Source organism: Onychostoma macrolepis, chromosome 15, assembly GCF_012432095.1.
Source record: "Onychostoma macrolepis isolate SWU-2019 chromosome 15, ASM1243209v1, whole genome shotgun sequence".
Lineage (NCBI taxonomy): Eukaryota > Metazoa > Chordata > Actinopteri > Cypriniformes > Cyprinidae > Onychostoma > Onychostoma macrolepis.
Window position 1 is genome coordinate 15339393 of NC_081169.1, and position 21581 is coordinate 15360973.

A 21581-nucleotide genomic window follows, 5' to 3' on the forward strand; every position below is an offset into this window, starting at 1 on the left:
CTGTCTGCATTTGTTTGTTTAAATATGTTCATTCTGCAGTCAAATATACACTACCGTTCAAAATGTTGACACAAGTACTGGTTTTATTTAGTAAGTATTGATCAAAAGTGTCAGCACATTTTGTAGGCATTTTAAAGATTATATAGATAAATAAAGAGATTTATTTTAAAATCAAATAAATGCTATTCTTTTGATATTTCTATTCATCAAAGAATCCTGAAAAAAATTCATGGTTATCACGGTTTCGACAAAAATATTAAGCAGCACAACTGTTTTCAACATGTTTCTTGAGCAGCAAATCAACATAGTAGAATAAATTACATTTGAAAATATATTACAATAGAATAAAGTTACATTTGATCAAATAAATGCAGCCTTAGTGAGCTTAAGAGACTTTCAAAAACTTTTGGTAGTGTAGTTAATGTTAGGCTTGAAAGCTTGCGATTCCTGGCAAATTCTAAAAGCAGAAGACTTGTCCTCATTTTGCTTTCCTTCCTCTGGGTGGTGAAAGATTCATGTTGATGGCGAATCTTGTTTGGTGTGTGTTTGAGCAGCTGGGAGGGCCGGGGACAACATCAAGCATCGACCTCAGAAGCAGATGTCTCAGCCAGCTTTGGGCAGCTCAGAGCTGATAGAGGGTGGACGTCTGCGGGGCAGTCAGTCGAGTGAGGGCTCAGACCTCCTACAGAGCCCGAGTTTGATCACCTCTCCCCCCTTCAGCGCCTCTTACGGCTCACCGTCAGACCCCTCGGGCAGGGACCCGGAGTTTAGTGAGTACTGCATCTCCATCTCATTCATCTGAGTGATCGTTCTTTTCATTTCCTGGACATGCTGTCTGAAACTGGCTCTTCTGTGTGCTCAGGTATGAGCCCGTCTGCGGTGGTTCCCCGGCTCAGTGATGGGCTGCAGTCTGGAGATGTGCTGGACAGCATCTACCCACCCTGTGACTACATCCCGTACAACACGGACCAGCTAGATGAAGATGGAGACAGGTGCATGTTTAAAAGCTTATGCAGCAAAGCATCTGTGTTTTAAATTTTTTTTTTTTATTTCTGACATATTTCTAATATAGTCTTGATCTATCTCAACACGTGGTCACATTTACTGTTGTTTTGCCAAATTTTGTCAGCAGAATACAGCCAATTCAGTAGATATGTCCACAATTGTGACTAATGTACCACACTAAATTATCACTCTTGACAATGGATCTTTTTTTTCTGCTAGCAAAATTTTGTTGAAATTTCACTAATATGACCACGCCTTTTTGCATCAATCACTAATTCTTCAACTTCTTTTCTCACAATGTTAAAGGGTTAGTTCCCCCCAAAAATGAAAATTACTTCATGATTTACTTACCCTCAAGCCATCCTCTGTGCATATATCCTCTGACTTTCTTCTTTCAGATGAATACAATCAGAGTTATATGAAAAAAAAAAATGTCCTGGCTCTTTCAAGCTTTATAATGGCAGTGAATGGGGGTCGAGATTTTGAAGCCCAAAACAGTGTGTCCATCCATCATAAAAAGTACTCCACACAGCTGAATAAAGGCTTTCTTGAAATGAAGCAATGCATTTTTTAATATAACTCTGATTGTATTCGTCTGAAAGAAGAAAGTCATATACACACAGGATGGCTTGAGGTTGAGTAAATCATGAGGTAATTTTCATTTTTGTATGAACTATCCCTTTAAGGATAGTGTTGTATCAATTATCGGTAGATACTAGGGTTTTTTTTTTTTTTGTACTTATCTGTATCAATTGATATAGTACGATGGTGTTTTAGTGCCACGTTTCAAGCTTTAGTGCCACGTTAAAAAATAAAAAATTACGAGAATTAAAGTCGAAATGTTTCGAGAATTAAAGTCGAAATGTTTCGAGAATTAAAGTCGAAATGTTTCGAGAATTAAAGTCGAAATGTTTCGAGAATTTAAATCGTAGAAATTAAAGTTATAATATTTTGAGAGTATAGCCTATATTGCGCATGCAAATTGCCCGCATTGAGAGCACCGGGAGAAGTTGCCAGGTCACCGGAATTGATTTGAATATTGTTGCGTCCGAGTGGCTGCATTATCTTACTGGGATGTCAATTTTAAGGACTCGTGGAAACAGCTTAATATCAAGAATATGATATTTATTAACAGACTGAACAGGAACAACTGTTTATCTTAACATCAGCTCACACACTCAATCGACATTCCTTTGGGGGGCGCTGTAGCTCTCTTATTTAACCCTTTTTAATACACTACAAATATATGTGGGATTATTAGCAGAAATCATACCATGTGTCATACTCGCGGGGACAGTATGCTTGGAAATAATATTTCATGTCTTCCATTGCATTCGTTATTTGTAGTGCGCCAGCCACCCAATAGCAATACTGCCGTGCAAAGGCAAAAGACTGTAACTTCGATTTTTGTCGAAAATTAGTTATTGATATTTTTGGGACATTCAAGACATACTTTATCATGTGGATAAGTATTTTGAGTCAATTTCGTTGTTTTTCCGAGAAAATAATGGGTGATCTCAACCGTAACTTCAAAAAGCCCCAAAGAAACCAAGGCAGAACACTGTATATCACCAGTTACAGCTCTTTCACTTTGTTTGGATGCTCAAATTGAGTTATGGTGTTCTGCCTTTGTTTAACTGTGCGTCAAAATGAAGTTACGGTTACGGCTTGGAGTTATACGGTGTTCTGCCTTTTTTACTGTCCATTAAAGTCTGCCGCATTTTAATTATGGTGTAGACAAACGAATTAGATTGCGATCTACCAAACGGCTCCATAACAAAGCACTGTAAAGATTAGACACCTTGGCAGCAATACATAACCTTTAAAGATTTTTTTTTTTTCCTTTTTGTAATGCAGATTATTCACCAGGCTGTCACTTCTAGTTTGGATGTGTACTTGAATGCCGTAGCATGATCAATCAAATCAGTAACCTTATAGTTCACAATTAAATTCATATCCTACCTTTTCTTGTAACCCAATAAAATCAATCCATAGCGATGAACGTCGTCGATGTTTAATCCACAAGCATTTCTGAGCATTCCTGCTTGCTGGCGTTCACATAAATCCACAAGTCGTTCTTTTAGGTTAGGCTATTTCATTCAAGTCAGTATAAAATCAATTATGCTAAGCATTCTTTTACATTACTTTGCATAGCAAATAAATTGGTTGCAAAACGGTATCCACTCACATGTTTAACTTTTAGTCTGCTTGTTATGGTCAAAAAAAAAAAATAATAATAATACAGTCACATTACTATATGTAACAGCCTATATGAGATAGCCCATGAACACTAGATTTTATACAGGTGTTACTATAACGATTTTGTAAATGGTGCTCAGCAAACAAATATTGATAATGTGGAAGTTACTGCCTTTTGCCTTGGTGTGACCTCACTTTTTGCGGACAGTACAAAGGCAGAGTACATTAACTTCAAATTAGGGGTAAAAATCAAGTTTGAGCTCAATTTTTTAATGTACATCTAATTGCCAAACTTCCAGTGTTCTACCTGTAATTAATTTGGCTGGACAAGTAAAAAACTTTAAAGTCATTTTTATCAGTTTCACACTCTAGCGAGTTAAGGTCTTTTGCCTTTGTAGGGCAGAATTTTAATATAAAACAAAGTCTCAGCTTTCAAAATCAGTTTTATAACGAAACACAAATTATGTGTCTTACAATAATGTGATTTTCAAGATCTTTAATGTGGCGTGACAGATCGCTGTATTTATGTGAATCAATTCATTAAATTATTGTGAAAATTTCACCACCTACTCCGCAAAAACGTCCCGAACTTTCATTCCTCACACAGCCTGTTTAATTAAACAGCAATAAAACGTTCTAAAGGTTGAAGTGGACTCAAATTTGTTAACATGCGTTATATTGTTGTCTTTTCTGCTGTAAAAGTTAAGTGACTATTCACAAACTGTTTTATTCATGGTATACTGTAAACGAGGACATAATATTTAATGTCTTCCATTCATTACTTGTAACGCGTCAGCCAACCAGTAATCGCAACAATTTTGTGCTTTGTTGCTTTTACACAAAGCTCAGCTTTCAAATTCTGCCAGTTTTATAACGAAATACAACTTATAAATGTGTTTTTGCTCTTTATTTCAAGTTTATACTTATAGCAAGATATAAAGTGAAGGAACATCATAAGGCATAAAAAAAAAAAACCCATTTAGCCTAATTTATAATGAAAATAATGTCTCGTCGTTCGTTATTGTAATCGGAAAGATGATTGACTCACATGCAGCTTGACAAACACATTATTGCAATATAGCCTACATATTGTTTGTGTTTCGCTATAAAACTGACAGATTTTGAAAACTGAGATTTGGAATATCTCCCAGTGCTCCCAATCCGGGCCATTTGCATGAGCAAAAGGCTAGAATAGCCTATCTCAAAATATTACAACTATAATCTTTATTCTCGAAACATTTCGACTTTATTCTTAAAACATTTCGACTTTATTCTCGTAATATTTAGACTTTATTCTCGAAATATTACGACTTTAGTCTTGTAATTTTAGATTTTTTTTATTTTTTAACGTGGCATTAAAACGCTGTCGTAATATAGAATATTTAATTGTGCAGGCAAATTTTTGCTATTTGTACATTTTGAATACCTTTGCCACTCATTTAAAGTTAATATTTTAAATAATAATAATTGAATAACACTGTTAAATATAATCTTCATCAAATCTCAAAATAAATATCCATTTTTTTAAACTGTACATAATGTTGGGTTGTCTAAATTCATTTGTAGATTTTTTTTTATTTTTATAATATTAATATCAGCCATTTTTTGCTTATCTATAAAATGACTCATCATATCATACCAGGATTTTAATATCGATGTGGTCACTTTGTGTCAGTGAAGTGAGCAAGTATGTCCTGTTTTCCAGACTCCTTGATGGGGGCACACCTAAACTGAGTAGAAGGTACTGGACACTGGCTGCTGTCGATCACCCACATCACTCTATACACTGTCCTAACCAGAAGCAACATGATAAAGGGACAATCGATAAAAGCTATTTCTTTTTTCCCTAACCAGCTATAATGAGGACATTTTCTCCACCGCCTGGTTTCTATTTTGTGTTTGGCTGCCATGCTCATAGTGCAGTCTTATTTGTTCAAAGTATCTACCACATTGAGCGTCAAAAATCGACTGATTGGCTGAGATTATACCAGTAGTTTCACAGTCTGAATAAAATGTTTTTCACATAATGTTTTGCATTAAAATTGGTTAGAAATAGAATACAGTGTTAACCCTCTTTTTGATAAGCTTCATGTGTGTATGCCCTCTTATTGTGCACCAGCTCTCACATTCAGATACACATTGAGCTTAATGAGAGTGTTAATCTATGTACCATCTCCTCCCTCACAGGTTTGAAGAGCTGCAAAGTGAGGATGATCAGGGGGGTGATGTTTACTCTGATGTAGATCCTCCAAACTGGCAGCAGCTGGTCGGGCGTGATGTTTTAGCAGGCCTGACGCCCCACGAGATCAAGAGACAAGAAGTCATTAATGGTACGATCTTGTTCGCTTTTGACTACATAAATCAGACAGGTGCACAATGCATTTTTAGAGCTGCTGTTTTGGTTTGTGGTTTGCTTTTGAAGTAACTCTCATTCTATCTGATGCTCGCAGAACTGTTCTACACGGAGCGAGCCCACGTACGCATGCTGAAGGTCCTAGACCGTGTCTTCTACCAGAAGCTCACCCGAGACAACATACTGCCCCCTGCTGACATCAAGAACATATTCACCAACCTGGAGGAAATCGTCCAGTTGCACAGTATGTTTTCTTCCAATAATTTTTTATTACGGTAAACCGCCACATGTTTCAGATCATGGCATCTGCTGTTTAAAATTTCAGTGAGGATAGCAGATCAAATGACAGCTATACGCAAGAAGAACGAGTTGTCGGTCATCGACCACATAGGAGATGAGTTGCTGTCTTGGGTAAGGGCTCATGTTTTGCTAGTATCCTGTGGCCGTTGTGGTAGGTCTTCTCTGGGTGATAAGACTCCCACACGCTCACAAATCCTCTGGCTTGTTGTTTTCTAGTTCAGTGGTGGAGAGGAGGAGAAGATCAAGCAAGCAGTGGGCACTTTCTGCAGTAACCAGCCCTTCGCCCTGGAGCTCATCAAATCCCGGCAGAAGAAGGACCAGCGTTTCACCTCCTTCATGCAGGTGGGTCGAGACTCCTCGCTGGCCGCAGGGCCGTGAGAGCTGCAGTTCACTTGAGAGAGACTGTGTTCGAAGCATTACAGACATACAGTGCTGTTCAAAGTTTTGGGGTCAGTAAGATTTTTTTTAAATTATTTTGAAAGATGTTTCTTATGCTCTTCAACACTGCATTTATTTCATCAAAAAAACAAAGAAACAAAAAAAAAAACATAAAATTGATATGTTATTACAATCAGTAATAACTGTTTTCTACTTTAATATATTTTAAAATATAATATTAAATTTTTACATTATCATTTTATATTTATATTACATTTTTAAAATATAATTTTAAAATCATTACTCCAGTCTTTAGTGTCACATGATCCATCAGAAATCATTCTAATATGCTGATTTGATGCTCAAGAAACATTTCTTCTTATTACGACTAGTGTTGAAAATAAGGTTTTTGCTCCTTAATATTTTTGTTGAAACTGTGATGCATTTTTTCAGTATTGTTTTTTATTAATAGAAAGTTTAAAAGGACAGAGTTTATTTGAAATAAAAATATTTTGCTGATTGAAACTAATTTCTTTAAAAAATCTTAATGACCCTAAACTTTTGAATGGTTGTGTACATTTGAATGTTTCACAGAGTTGTTTTCATTTTCCTTATTTAGGGCTGTCAAAGTTAATGTATTGATGTATGTGATTTATTAAATAATGCTGGTAGCACATTTATTCACTTGACTGTTTCATTCTGTTGTATATGTATTCTTTTAGGGGGAACAGAATGTGTTAATATGTTAACTTATTTCAATTTGCAATTCATTCATTCTAATAGCATTTTAATAAATTGACAGCCCTACTAATTTTACAGCAAATGGCAGGTTTGCTGTGTTGATACAGTGTTACAGTAGAAGAGATGCATATCTAAATATCTAAATAAATTAATCTCTGAGTTGTTAATAGTATCAGCTTTGCCTGGCAGCCAAACATCAGCGAAAAGTAAGACAAAAGAGATTTTGTTTAATTGGAGCTATATTTATAGGATATACTGTAGGATTTGCTTATCTTGGAGATAAGAGTTTATGAACCTTAGGCAGATGTAGTTGTGTAGAGCCTTGGGAGTGTTGAGAGCTTGTGTTTGCCTCTGCACTGTTTTTATCTCATAGTAGAAGTGGATGCAGGGAACACTGAGAGTAAGACTTCAGATTTAACAAGCTTTCCACATACACTGCATTTTCTGAAATCAACCGCGCTAATCTCTCCATTGAGAAAACTAGTGTGTAAGCACTAGAACATAAAGGTATAATAAAAATGTCAAATCCACTGTTATGCTCATTATGCCTTTGAGATGTATATTAGAGAAAATAGAGCTTTTTCACATTTTAAAGAAGCAGTTCATCCAAAATTGCTGTTGTTTATTCACCTCCATGTTGTTCCAAATCCATTTGACTCAATTTCTGCTGAGGAACAGAAGAGGAGATAGTTAGGAGAATGTTCACGCTGCTCTTTTCATGTATTGAGAATTAATGGTGACCAATGAGAGCAGAGGTGAAGGGGAACATTTTCTGTGAATAACGACTGACTTCAGTCACACAAAGCCTCAATATGGCCTCAAACGACATGTATAGCGCAATATTTGCTTGGATACTTTTATAGAGCCATTTTGACTTGGTCAGCGTTTACTTTAATTGTTTGGAACAATGTTACTTTAGTATTATTTATATATATATGTAGTATACTATTATACTTTATTAATATTTTGTATTAGGTTTTATTTTATATTTTCAGTTTTCATTTTAAATTTAATTTTAGTAATTTTATGTGCTTTTGCAATTTTTTTTTATTCGTTTTTCTATATTTCTATTCAACTTTATTTTTATTTCAGTGTTAGTTTCATTAAGAGTAGTATTTCATATCATTTCCAAAGGCATCATTTCTAATTAAAACATTTTTAAATCTAATTTGTCATTTATTTATTGTATGTTTCATTTCAGCTTTATTTAAAAAAATATATATTTTTAGTTAACAAAAACAAATCTGGTACATTCTGCCAAACATCTCCTTTTGTCATCTATGGAAGCAAAAGTCATGCAGGTTATAGTGATAGTATATTAATTTTTTATTAAAATATCCCTCTGATGAAATGACAGTATATTTACTGATTTCGGAGATGTATTGTGGTTGTTTACCAAGACATTGGTGATGCCAGTTACCTTGCTGACGGATCACAATGTTGTGACTTGCAGAGGATTACTTTCTCACTTGAGTGAAGGGTAAAACCCACACTGAAGTGTATTATTCATGATGTTGGAGACTCTTGATAACAAGGAAATATGCAAAAGATTAGGGAGGATTTTGTTGTGGATTTGCATGTACTGTTGTCCTCAATTTCTTGTTTGATCGTCTCTGCACCATCTGCAGGAGGCTGAAAGCAATCGACTGTGTCGACGATTACAGCTAAAGGACATCATCCCTGCAGAGATGCAGAGGTTCACCAAGTACCCCTTACTGATGGACAATATTGCCAAGTACACAGGTATTTTCCTCCTTCATGCATCCATTCTTTTTAAAGCATTGTATTGAAGTGAGGTTTATATTAACGTTAAATAAATGCTTGTTCTATACAATATTTAAACCAAATTCACCACAAAAATATTTAAAAACAAAATGGCAATGTTTAAGATTGACATCCAAGTTTACTAACAGGTGTGACTCCCGTGCGCTTAAAACAGTTGGAGAACGAGGGAGAACATTTTTTCTGTAACCCCATAAGGGCTTGTCAATCATAGCATTGCTGATTGACAGCAAAAAATGATCTGTGACACTCTCACCTCATGCCATAGGTATGTCAGTGATGTGACAGACAGCTAGTTGTCGACTGGAACAACTAAACTCATTAAAAATTCAGTTGTGGAAGTCACTTCCGTTATTGAATGCAGTTGACCATCTTTTTAAAACTCTGTACAAAACCCCAAGACAATCATTATTGAGTGATAAGAAGACATGAAGAAATGTTTTCTTGAGCAGCAAATCAGCATATTAGAATGATTTCTGAAGGATCATGTGACACTGATGACTGAACTAATGATGCTGAAAATTCAGCTTTGCATCACAGTGAGAAATTACCATTTAAAATATATTAAAATACAAAAATGTAAAATAAACTATCATTTTCTAAGATATTTTATACTATTATAGTATTTATTAATATTTTGAATAGTTTTTTTTTATATTTTCAGTATACATTTTAAATTAGTTTTTCTATATTTTTGTTTAATTTTTTTCAGCTTTGCCATGACCGTCATAAATTACAATTTAAAATATATTCAAATAAAATAGGTATTTTAAATTGAAATATTTCTAAATAAACTAATCTTATTTATTAATAAAATTATTTATTTACATACATGTTCATAAAAAATCTATATTATATATAGATTTTTTTTTTAACAATTATATGCAGATTTGGATTTTATTTCTTATTGTACGTGTTGTGATTTTAAGATTTTTATTTTCACAGATCCCCATCACCCCCTTGCAATCCCTACATTTTGGGGGAAATTAAGGATTAATTCTTGAAATATATGTGGGAAGAGTGTATATGTTTGACATAAGAATTTAGACCCTCACCTTTATTGTGTTGGCTATTCAAAAAGTGTTTGCTGGCTGGACACCAACCATTAGTAAATTAGAGCTATGCCAGCTCTTAAATCCCCATTATTATTCTGAAATGTTCTGAAGCGGGAACCGCACACTTTCAAAGCATCTCTCACATTATTTGGCAGACGTGTTAAATTGTGGCTCACTTGGCATTGTCAGAGGAAAGCAATAAATGTAAAGTATAACTAGCAATTAAGGAGGAGGTGATTCTCCTCATATTCATTGGCACTTGGCAATAGTCTCAGTGGAGGGCACTAGAGGAAATAGAGGGCTCTTGGCTGGCCAGGATGTTCTTAAAGAGTTGATTAGTCTCTTCTTGAAACACGTGTGCATGTACGTTATGTATCATCTTTACCGACAGATGAGTCAGAGGAGAAAGACAAAGTGAGACGAGCAGCCGAATGCTGTCGACACATTCTCAGCCACGTCAACCAGTCCGTGAAGGAGTCCGAGAATAAACAGGTAAGCAGTGCAACTCAATCGGGCTGCCACTCTCTCTCCTGGCTCGAGATAAGCAGACTTTATACCCTCAGGTCAGCTTAAAGGAAAGACTGGAAAACCAAAACTTAATGATTGTCAGCATTCATCTTTAGGTTGAAAGTTTCCAGGTCCTCTTACATCAGCCCTGAAACTGCTCTTAGAGTAGAAACAGGATGATCCAACGTGGAGAACATTCATAAGAAAATTCATTAAAAAGAGTCCAGCTAGGAAAATCTAATCTTCTCCAGCATCTACAGTGTATTTCTTAAACGATTGCAGCTTTAAAGGTTTTTTGTTTGGTGGCTAAATTCATAAGAGGTCAGCCAATGTTAATGGATTCTTCTGCATAAATATGTATTTTGTTTGTGTCCCACAGAGATTGGAGGACTATCAGAGACGGCTGGATCTCTCTTCCCTCAAGCAGAGCGAGAACCCCATGATCTTGGAGTTCAAGGTTAGTGCTTATCATACAGATTTGTCTAGGTTTTTTCCTAGAAAACCGTATTTGAGGAGCAGAGAATAGCAGGTTATCCCACCAGTTTCTCTGTCATGTGGATCAACGTCAATCATATTTGTGCGTCTGAGATTCATTTTTAGGAAGACAACATCGTGAGGAGCTAAAATCAAGTTTTGTATTTATTCAGACAGACAAAAATATGGTTTTCTTGGCATCCTTTTAGTTTTTGTAGCTTGGGGAAAAAATTAAATTAAATTTATACGAACTTAGTCCAAACCCAATCCATATTATGGTTTCAAATTCAATTAAAAATGGATTTTGAAGTGTTTCAGTCTAAACCATCTGATCAACTTTAAAGCTTTTATTATTCAGGACATGACATGACTGGAAAAGTTTTATTAATGTATGATTAATATTTAGTATATGATTAATATTTTGAATTAGCTTTTGTATTTTTAATTTCAGTTTAAATTTTTATGTGCTTTTGTCATTTTTATTAGTTTTTTTTAATACCTTTATTAAGCTTTATTTTTATTTCATTTTTAGTCATTTTAGTTGCCAAGGCAACATTTTTCCCTTTTTTTTATTCTGTAGTATTTAAATTTTGTTCTATTTCAGCTTTATTTTATTTAACTAAAAATAAGTAATAGTTTTTGGTGCTAGCATTCATAATTGTATTTTGTGTTGGAAGTTTTTGACATTTTAATTTTGATCTTTGTTAACAGATTGAAACTATTCTATTGGTTTTTTATTTTTGCACCTCTCTGATTGAATAGCATCAACAAAAAGTTTCAACAAAAAGAATTTACCCTTTAACGCTCATATGTGACATTCACGATGGAATAACTAATCTAGATGGGGACATTTATTACCCTCTCTGAAAATGTGGATCCAGTTTAATTTATTTGATTTGGCAGTGTCGATCCACATTTGAAGAGAAAATCTAAATTGGGTGCTGTATGAATAAAACTAGTAACTCCTTTCTACAACGAGGATTTTAAGGATGCAAGTTACTTATTCATTTCTTGTCCCGCAGAACCTGGATCTCACTAAAAGGAAGATGGTCCACGAGGGTCCTCTGTCCTGGAAGATTAACAAAGACAAAACTATTGGTAAGCCACTGCTCTCAAACTTCCCAAAAGCTTGCTTTTTTAATGATTATATAATAACACCAGTGTCTGTTTTTGCCTCAGAGCTGTATACTTTACTCCTGGAAGACATCCTGGTGTTGTTGCAGAAGCAGGACGAGCGTTTTATTCTCAGGTGTCACAGCAAGAACCTCGCAGGAACGGCTGACACAAAACACATATTCAGTCCCATCATCAAACTCAGCACTGTGCTGGTGCGCTCGGTGGCGACAGGTGAGCGTCTGACTTCTTCTCATTTGTCACATACACACTCTCCCCAGTCCCCACATATATTTCAAGAATTAGTCCTTATAGGGTTCCTTGATTTCCCCACACAGATAACAGATCATTCTTTGTGATCTCCATGTCCAAAAACGGAGCTCAGATTTATGAGCTAATGGCACAAACGGTGTCCGAGCAGAGAATGTAAGTTTTCATCACTTCTCTCTTTCTCGTGTTTCTGCAATTCACTACTCTCTAGTTTATAGAGCAGCGTTAATTGTCTTTGATATCAGGTGGCAACGGCAGATTGCTCAGAGGGCAGATGTTATGAACCCTGCCAAACCCCACAGCGTCATTCCTTTGCCTCAGCACGAGTGAGTTCCTCTCTACTTACTACTTAATTTAGATCATTTTTATGTTTGACTTTCAAAATCTTGGTCTGGGACGAGAGTAACAATAAAATCTATGCATAAAATGCATTAGAATGTAGAAAATGTAAACGATAAAGGCCTTTACCTTACATAACTGTTCCTTTGTGTTCTAGTGGTGACAGAGACAGTGTCGAGTTAAGCAAGTTCAGCAAAGTCTCTGAACGGATCTCCACAGGAAGCATCCAGTCTGCAGGTAGCTGTGCATGTACAAACGCTCCTCTGATTGTAAAAGTGTTGATTGCCCCCATACTCAACTCGAGACTTCCATCATCTGTCCTCAGAGAAAGACAGTGAATTTTCACCTACGGCAGCCCTGCGGGATTGTGTCCCGGAAGCCAACCCTGAGGAAGAGGACCAGGTCCCGAGAGCTGGCAGGGATGGCTCGTATCTGGACTCTGAACTCTTGAACGGCAGGGACACAGACTCTCAATCCTGTTCGTCTAAAGCAGATGAGGCCCTTAAAACCTGTAAGACTGCATTTGAATTGCATTACCTTACAAACGCATCCCTTTCATATCATGTTTTATTTTTGACAAATAATAAATGTGAAATAATCATTTACATAAGAAGTTTGGCAAGCATAATTTATTAAAAATGCCAGATTCCTTGAGTTAAGGCTACTATGCCTGTTTGTTTTGGCTTGTCCTCAGCATTGGGAGGCAGATGTCTTTGTGCTGCCAACTCAAGAAACTGACAACTCAGCCTCTATTGATTAAAAGACTTATTTATTTTTAAAATTGTCTTTTAATTAGTTCAGTATCTAACAATAGAAGGCTTTTAAGATCTTGTGAACTTTTGCTTCCTAATGGGATTCACTTCTGCTGAAAACAACAAATATGTGAACTTGGGATCATCTCTACTTTAACATGAAGCTTTATGCTATTTGTATGAGGTCAACATGGGTCTTTTGGTATCTGAGCGTCATGTTGGGAAGCAGTTTGTTTTAATAATAGGACTAATTTCTACAAATCAGTTCCCTTGAACAGATAGGTGTATATTCCTTTTTTTGTTAAAGGGATAGCCCACCCCAAAATGTTGGTAACCAAACCATTTTGGTTCCCATTGACTTCCATTGTATGAGCAAAAAATACAATGGAAGTCAAAAGGAACCAAAAGTGTTTAGTTACCAACATTCTTCAAAGTACCTTTTTGTGTTCTGCAGGGAAAAAACTCATAGAAGTTTGGAATGACATGAGGCAAAAGATGACAGATTTTTCATTTTTGGGTGGACTATCCCCTTAATAAATCGTTTTTATTATAATTCCTATTGTAACAGTTTGTTGCAGCACAGATTCAACTTATAAAATATAGTCATTATTCTGATTCATTTAGATTTATGAACAAGTAACTTAGACTGGTTTTGTGAAGCAGTTTAACCAGCTCAATTAAAAGTCCAGACATTTCTAGTTTTCTTGGTAACATCAGTTTTAAATGAGGTCTCAATATCACGCTTATGCTGTATGTTATATTATCATCATCTTCATTTCAGCTTGTTTTGAGGTAGTGTATCATTGAATAAGGTCTGTGTACACGTCATGGTCTTTTACAGTGGCGGCACTGAAGCAGGTGCTGGTGACTCAGCTGATGGCTCAGGATGAGGGCGAGCGATTGTGCCGAACGGCCGGCAGTCGTCTCCTCAGGACCACCTCTCTACGCACACCGGTGGAGCACAGCTCCACTCGCACCCCTAGTCGAGCTCAGGACTACACCTCTGGAGATACGGGCTTCTACGAGTGCCCAGAGGACTATGGTGAGTGTTTGACCGAGAAACTTTCCTGTCCTGAGTTAAAGCTGGTTTATATGGAGAGGTGGACTGTCAAGATGTGGCATTGTGGGTAGTACACATGCTCCGACATCCAGGTGTCCCTGCTGATTGTAGTTGTGCTTTCCAGCAGCTTACCTGGTCCTGGAGGGGTACGGTGGCCCAGGCGAGAGCAGTACAGATGACGATATTCAGGTCCGGAGAAAGGAGTCAAGTTTGGCCCACAGCTGTGCTGCTGACTCGGGCATCAGCCTCAAGTTCTCCTCACCCTCCTCAGGCAGCACGTCCCGCCTCAGCAGACAGGTCCTCTCACATCTACGCTGCCTGCAGGCCAACCTCAACCACCTCAAGGTCTGTCTGCTCTCACCACTCTCTGAATTTTAGGGCTCCACTATATATTAAATATTCACAATATTCATGATTGTTTTGTTGGCTATATAAAATGTGATCTTGATCATTTTAGTGCACTTTTTTGAGGCCATTACATTCTTAAATTCAGTCATTGGACTAGTTTTGTAATTTGCGATATGGGAGCATCAAGGTTTTTTTAGCGCTACTTTTTTGCTAAATGTTTTTTTTTTTTATAGTTCATACATTTTCAACCACTATACTGAATTTTTATGACTGATACAGATCAGATTATGTAGAAGTAATGAAAATTTTTGTAATATGTTGTAATTTATTAATTTATGCAATTAATTATTTTTTTATATATATGCACAAATGTGTATATATTATAAAATAAAATCAGTTTTCGAAATTTTATGTTTATTTTATTTAAATATATGTATTTATTTATACATGCATACGTATATTTATTATGTAATAATGATCTTTATTACATTAATAATAATTGTATCACTTTTCATGATTTAATAATCGTAATTATACATTTATATGCATATTATTTATTTAATAAAACAATTCAATTGATTAATACAATTATTAAATGATATACATTTATTAATGATTAATAAATAATTTATTGTTAATGATTTCATAATAGTAATAATATATATGCATTATAAAAATGTTGGTTATAATTAACAATGCAATTATTAATTATATTCATTTAATGATCATCATCAATAAATATAAATAATATAATAATTAGTGGTGTCAAGCGATTAATCGCATCCAAAATAAGTTTTAGTTTACGTAATATATGTGTGTGCCGTGTATATTTATTATGTATATATAAATACACGCATGAAAAATATTTATTATTTATTATATTTGTTTATATATTAAATATATTTATATGTAATATAAATATATACGTAAATACATGTAAATATTTTCAAAATATATATATACTGTATGCGTGTGTATTTATATATACATAATAAACATACACAGTACACACATTTTATGTAAACAAATTTATATTGGATGCGATTAATCGCTTGACAGCACTAAATAATAATAATAATTTTATATATATATATATATATACATACATACATACATACATATATACATATATATATATATATATATATATATATATATATATATATATATATATATATATATATATATATATATATATATATATATATATATATATATATATATATATATATATATATATATATATATATATACACATATATATATATATATATATATATATATATATACATATACATATACATACACATACATACACATACACATACATACACATATACACATATACATATACATATACATATACATATATATACATATATATATATATATACATATATATATATATATATATATATATATATATATATATATATATATATATATATATATATATATATATATATATATATATATATACATTTTATTCTAATTTGCAGCTATTATTTTAGAAATAGCTGTTTGAAAAATTTGGTAATTATCTAAATAATATGTCAAATAATAACTAATAGCCACCAGATACTAGACTTAATATTAAAGAAACAGTTTTTGACGTTTATTAATGATTATCAGTGTTTCTTTACTTTTAAGTAATTTGAATAATAACTTGTAATGTTTTTCAGGAGATGGAAACAAAGTATTATAATCTACTTCGCCAAAGGCCTGTTGGGTCAACCGCAGATACGGACGAGAGCAGAGGTAACATGAGCACCACTGTGACTGCTAAACATTTCAGATCATACAGCCTTCGACTCAGAGTTTCTGTTTCAGTATTATTCCATCACTCTGCTCTGTCTCATTCCTCCCACAGATAAGAAATAGAGTGGCAGAAGTTCCTGCCTCCTGTGATGACGGGGGCATCGTTTCTATCGTAACATGCTCCGCACAAGCCTGTCTTCCTCACTGCTGAACACCTCCATCCAAAAATGAGGGGAATATTCTAACAAGGCCTCTCGCTTCTGTCAGCACTCGTCAATTAGGGAAGACCGACTGTCTCCTCTCAGCCTTACCTGTCCCGAGTACATGTCCTCATTCCAGTGAACGTGGGCAGCCCAGTCTCTTCTCCTTCCCCAGCAGCCCTAGCTAGAGAAAGGAGAACTATACCAAAATGTACAAAGCTGTGTGTTTAGAAAATATATAAGTTGAGAGAGGATTTTTTTTTAACTAATAATGTATTAAGCTGTTTTCTTTTTTTAAATCCCAAGATGTATTTATTTTTCCTTTTAGTGTTTTCCATGTTTCTCGCATGCTTCTGGCTGTTGAAACTCTTTAAGCTGTCTGTCGCTGTAGGCTCCAGTGTAACTGAACAGGGCGAGCGCTCCAGAATTCAGACTCTTTTCTCCCCCACAATTTTTACGCGTGGAAGCCCAAGTCTGTGCAGTACATAAAGAGAAGTTTTTGCTCAAGGCCTCCCTCAGTTACTCCAGCCAGCTGACATTCCTCCCAGAGCCCTGGACTGATTCATTCGCCCCTGAGACCCTCCTGCTGAGATAAAGAGTGGATGGAGCTCAGGCTCTCTTGGTCTGCAGCTACATTTTGATGACTGCAAAAAGAGAAGATTGGCCATCAGGATTGAAGGTGATGCAAAACCTGGAAATAAAGTTACTATGACACAACCTTTTGTACTGATCTATTTTGGAAGTTTTTTTTAAATGCAGGCATAAAATGAGTGTATGTGCTGGAATATTCGTGACATAGTATGGGAATTTGAGTAGCTTGTCAATCAAAACTGCATAATAACTGCAACTCCCTATTGTTATTGTCCTTTAACATGGACAAGAGGAGTTGAGAAGTAGTATGTGATTTCGGTCGGAGCAAAGATTGCGAGCATAATTAATGCTGTAATTATGTGCTGCCACGGAGAATGATCGGAAATTTAGTTTGTTTTTGAAGTCGTGCAAGCCTGTCGTCTCATAAACCAGCTAAATGAGTTGTGTTTTCTGGCAAGCTTTATCGTTATTCCTCATCAAGGGTACATAAAGTGGGTACCAACTAAATTGTACAGTCATCATTCACCGTTACAATGTTTTATGATCAATACCAATTTGCTTCTGCCATGATTCTTTCCTTGACACACCCAGTGTGTGAATTAAACACTGACTGTCGGTGTGATGAATCTTTATAGTACTTTCTGTGAGGGATTTTGGAGTAAAGTCTAAGGTTTGGCTTTTGTCACCCATAGTCTTTCAAATCTTACATAAAGAATATCTTAACAAAATGATTTTATTTAGTTTAGGAAGTAAATCTATGATAATGTTAGAAAACATAACTTTCTATATACGATGTAGTGATCTTAACTGCAAGGCCTCGGGCTTCTTACTGTTGTTATGGTTATCTGTTCAGGTGATTGCAAATATTTAGTGCTATATGAAAATACTAGAGGTTTAAATCCGATGTTTCATCACGATACGATCTCTGACATAGATTCTCCACACCAGAGAATCAATACCTCAAAACATGGCGCGATACGATAATGAATTGATTAGATTCAGGGGCCTGTGATCGCTCATATATATATATATATATATATATATATATATATATATATATATATATATATAGACTACAGTTATACAGGGATATACAGACTACAGTTACCTTTTTATTGATAACATGATTACATATTATTCACACAGCAACAATAAATTATTCTTAATTTATTGATTCTACCTAATTCTTCTTTTTCATCTTTTAAATTTTATGTTTTTAAAACAGCCTACTGCTTATATATATTCAGACAGTTTTGTGAAACTCAGTCATGAATCAGGTGGCTGTAATTACACAAAAATTGAGAGGCCACACAGCATTGGATTTACAAAAACCATTTCAATTTTAAGAAGTGCTTTCTCAGTATTTCAACATTGCATCAACTACTGATGAACACAATGTTTATTTGAATTATCACTCAGTGGCTCACTTAATAAATTTACTTGAAGTATTGAGATTTAAAAGGTAATAAGTTAATAAGGTTCATTTTAAAATCAATTACATTTTTTATGAATTAACGTATTAACGCTTCATGTTGTTAATAACATTAAATGGAATATATTTATATTTTTATATAAATTGTTCAAGATTATCCTATTTAAATGAATAAGTTAGGTCAAAAGTCTGATTTTATTATCTAAAATGTGTAGTGTAATGCATTACATTACTAACATTTTTGTCATGTAATTTGGAATCTGTAATGGATGGTAATCTACCAATTCCCATTCAATTTAAATGATTTTGAGTCACTCCAAAATCTGTTCTCACTACAAATGCAAGTTTTTCACTAGTAAATACGACATTGGGGTGGTGTTCATGCATTATTATTTTATAAATAGTACAACCATTCCCTTATAACATGGGGGTCTTATGTTATTGTAAATTATAAATATCAAGATTAGGAGCAGAAGTCAAAGAATTGATTTATTCTGTTCTTTGCTTGAGACATATCCAACATTAATTACATAGTATAAATAACCAAGTATGCGCCAGATTATTTGTTGATTATACAGTGACAGGCCAGTAGAGGGCAGATGGTGCTTGTTGTCTGTCTAGAGACTCTGTGTTTGCCCATAGGGCTGCAATGACATCAATGCTCTGGGTTTAACTGGGCTCTACAGGTTAGCCATGCAGATACAGAGCAGAGCAAGTGTTTAAAACTACAACTCCTGTTAAGCTCAGTCAGTCCACCTCAGGCATTGCTCATTACCACGACACTTGTTGCAAATCATTAAAAAAAAAAAAGAAGAAAAAAGCTCTTCACTTAACCATGCTCTTGCATACATCAGTAGTGCTCATTCAGATGAATCAGAGAGCTTCATTGTAGCCTCAGTCAAGTTTCCCCTAAGCAGTTTTAGAGAGACACACTGTTCCTCTGAAGGAAAGTGGATACCTTTTTACCTTATGTGTCCTCTGAGGTAATATGTCCTCATCGTTTCACCCTTAAAACACGGTGCAGTTAAGTGCAGTGAAACAGACAGTCAGCAGGATAATTGATTGTCTCAGTCTCGGCATGCACCTGTCAATTATCTAATTGAAGCGCTTAGGGGGGCGAGAAGAAGGGCGAACTGTGGTGTCACATCACATCTCTTGCAGTCTCTCAGGTCACCTAGACCAACCCAAGAGCCATTCCTGTTTCCACAACTCTCTGTTCCACACACTTGAAAGCAGTGTGCATGATTACACAAACATAGACTACTGAAATATGCGGTTTAATGAAGATCTAAACAAGTGCTGTGGTTCACACCAAGGTATGGGGTCCTAGTGAGACCATTAGTGAAAAAGCTTCCTAGATGTAGATGAGTTTGGAGAAATTTAGCATCACATCACTTGTTCACCAATGGATCCTCTGCAGAGAATGAATGGGTGCCGTCAGAATGAGAGTTCAAACACATTGAAAAAAAAAATCCGTAAAATGTACGGTAAAAAACCGGCAGCTGTGGTTGCTGGAGTTCTACCGTAAAAAATACGGTAACAACATTTTAGGCTTTACTGTTTTAACTTAAATTTACAGTTAAATACCGTAATTTCATTAACTGATATATTGTTAATATACCAACCTATTAAAGTACTGAAATCTGTTTTGTACCTTTGAAATACACTGATAACCACCAAATGCAGGTGGTGATGAGAAAGTCACATGATGAACCAAAGCCCATCACAAGCAGCTTTTAAATAATAACATATATAGAAGGTGCACAGTGTCATTCACACAGGCACTAAACACATGGTGAGACTCATTAAACTGAAATATGCAATAAACATTAATTTAACAACATACAACTCTAATAAACATAACTGATAAGAAAAAACTAAGAAGAAACATAGTTATTTCAAAGAAAAAACATCAAATTCAAACAAAATTTAAAATGCAACGCAGGGAATTCTGGGAATGTCAGTTTACATTTTTTTTCCCTGTAAATTGTATAGGAACTTACCGTTAACCATTTAACAGGTTTTTACTGTAGCATTTTCAGTTTTTTACCGTTAAAATCACAGTCATTTTTTACAGTGCAGTTGATTTAAAAACTAGTAATCCACAACAAATTTCTCCAAATCTGTTCTGACTCAATTACATCTACATTCATCACAATCTACATTCATATTATCCTCGTATTACATATTGTGCTCAGCCATCTTTAGAATTTTGTCTTTTAACTTCCGTTTTTGCAGTAGCTCTTTCCACCTTTTTCTTCCCGTAAACATAGGCACAGCCATTTGTAAATTCTCTGGGTCTAGCTTCCGGTCTCATGTCCACTGTCCAGCTATTTAGCTGTACAAAACAGTTAGTTTTGCTGCTTGACATTGAAAATTGTGTCTTTGCCATTTTAATGTAATAACAATCTGCATGGAGGCGGGGTGAAGTTACGAGGTTTCACTGACAGTTTGAGGATCCAATGGCATTATGAAGTTCTACTGACAAACTCTTTTGAATGCTTTTCATTGGTTAAATATTTGTAAAAACCCTCAAACAGACATAAGGAAGACCAATAGCACTGATTTAAAATAATTGTAATGAAATATAGGCTAATAGAGATGAAGTTTGGATAATTTTCCACGGCACACCTGAGTGGGCTAGGGTAAAAAAAAAAAAAAAAAAAAAAAGAGTAGGCTACAACTTACCGAAATATGATCCTGTCTCATGTAATCGGTCAATAAGTGTTTCATCCGCGGAAAGATGTCAATATAACAGCTTGTAAAAATAATGTCAAATAACGTAATATTTACATCAGAAAAACATATTCGGTGACCATAAACTCAGTGAGCTAGAAAAATCTCTAGAGAGGAGAATTTTGCTAAATATATGCACCATATAACACATTCATCATAATATTTTTACTGTTCTTAAATGTTTAATT

The 21581-nt window shown here is 34.9% G+C and overlaps 1 protein-coding gene across 6 annotated transcripts in view; it reads left to right on the plus strand.

The window, feature by feature from the left end:
• The window catches only part of arhgef12a (Rho guanine nucleotide exchange factor (GEF) 12a), a 57196-nt gene extending 39037 nt beyond the window's left edge, over positions 1–18159 (plus strand). Inside the window, exons 21-40 of one of the 6 annotated variants that reach the window (XM_058744410.1) lie at positions 555–770; positions 863–992; positions 4910–4945; positions 5392–5534; positions 5655–5801; positions 5883–5968; positions 6074–6199; positions 8605–8719; positions 10205–10305; positions 10700–10777; positions 11817–11892; positions 11974–12141; positions 12246–12333; positions 12423–12503; positions 12674–12753; positions 12842–13027; positions 14110–14310; positions 14456–14673; positions 16359–16434; positions 16547–18159. In XM_058744410.1, the coding sequence (XP_058600393.1) occupies positions 555–770; positions 863–992; positions 4910–4945; positions 5392–5534; positions 5655–5801; positions 5883–5968; positions 6074–6199; positions 8605–8719; positions 10205–10305; positions 10700–10777; positions 11817–11892; positions 11974–12141; positions 12246–12333; positions 12423–12503; positions 12674–12753; positions 12842–13027; positions 14110–14310; positions 14456–14673; positions 16359–16434; positions 16547–16557 (2363 nt within the window). In that variant the 3' untranslated portion in view covers positions 16558–18159. Of the gene's footprint in view, positions 1–554; positions 771–862; positions 993–4909; positions 4946–5391; positions 5535–5654; positions 5802–5882; positions 5969–6073; positions 6200–8604; positions 8720–10204; positions 10306–10699; positions 10778–11816; positions 11893–11973; positions 12142–12245; positions 12334–12422; positions 12504–12673; positions 12754–12841; positions 13028–14109; positions 14311–14452; positions 14674–16358; positions 16435–16546 lie in introns of all 6 variants that reach the window. The other 5 variants (XM_058744413.1, XM_058744409.1, XM_058744411.1 and 2 more) reach the window with 5 other exon arrangements.
• Positions 18160–21581: the final 3422 nt, after the last annotated feature.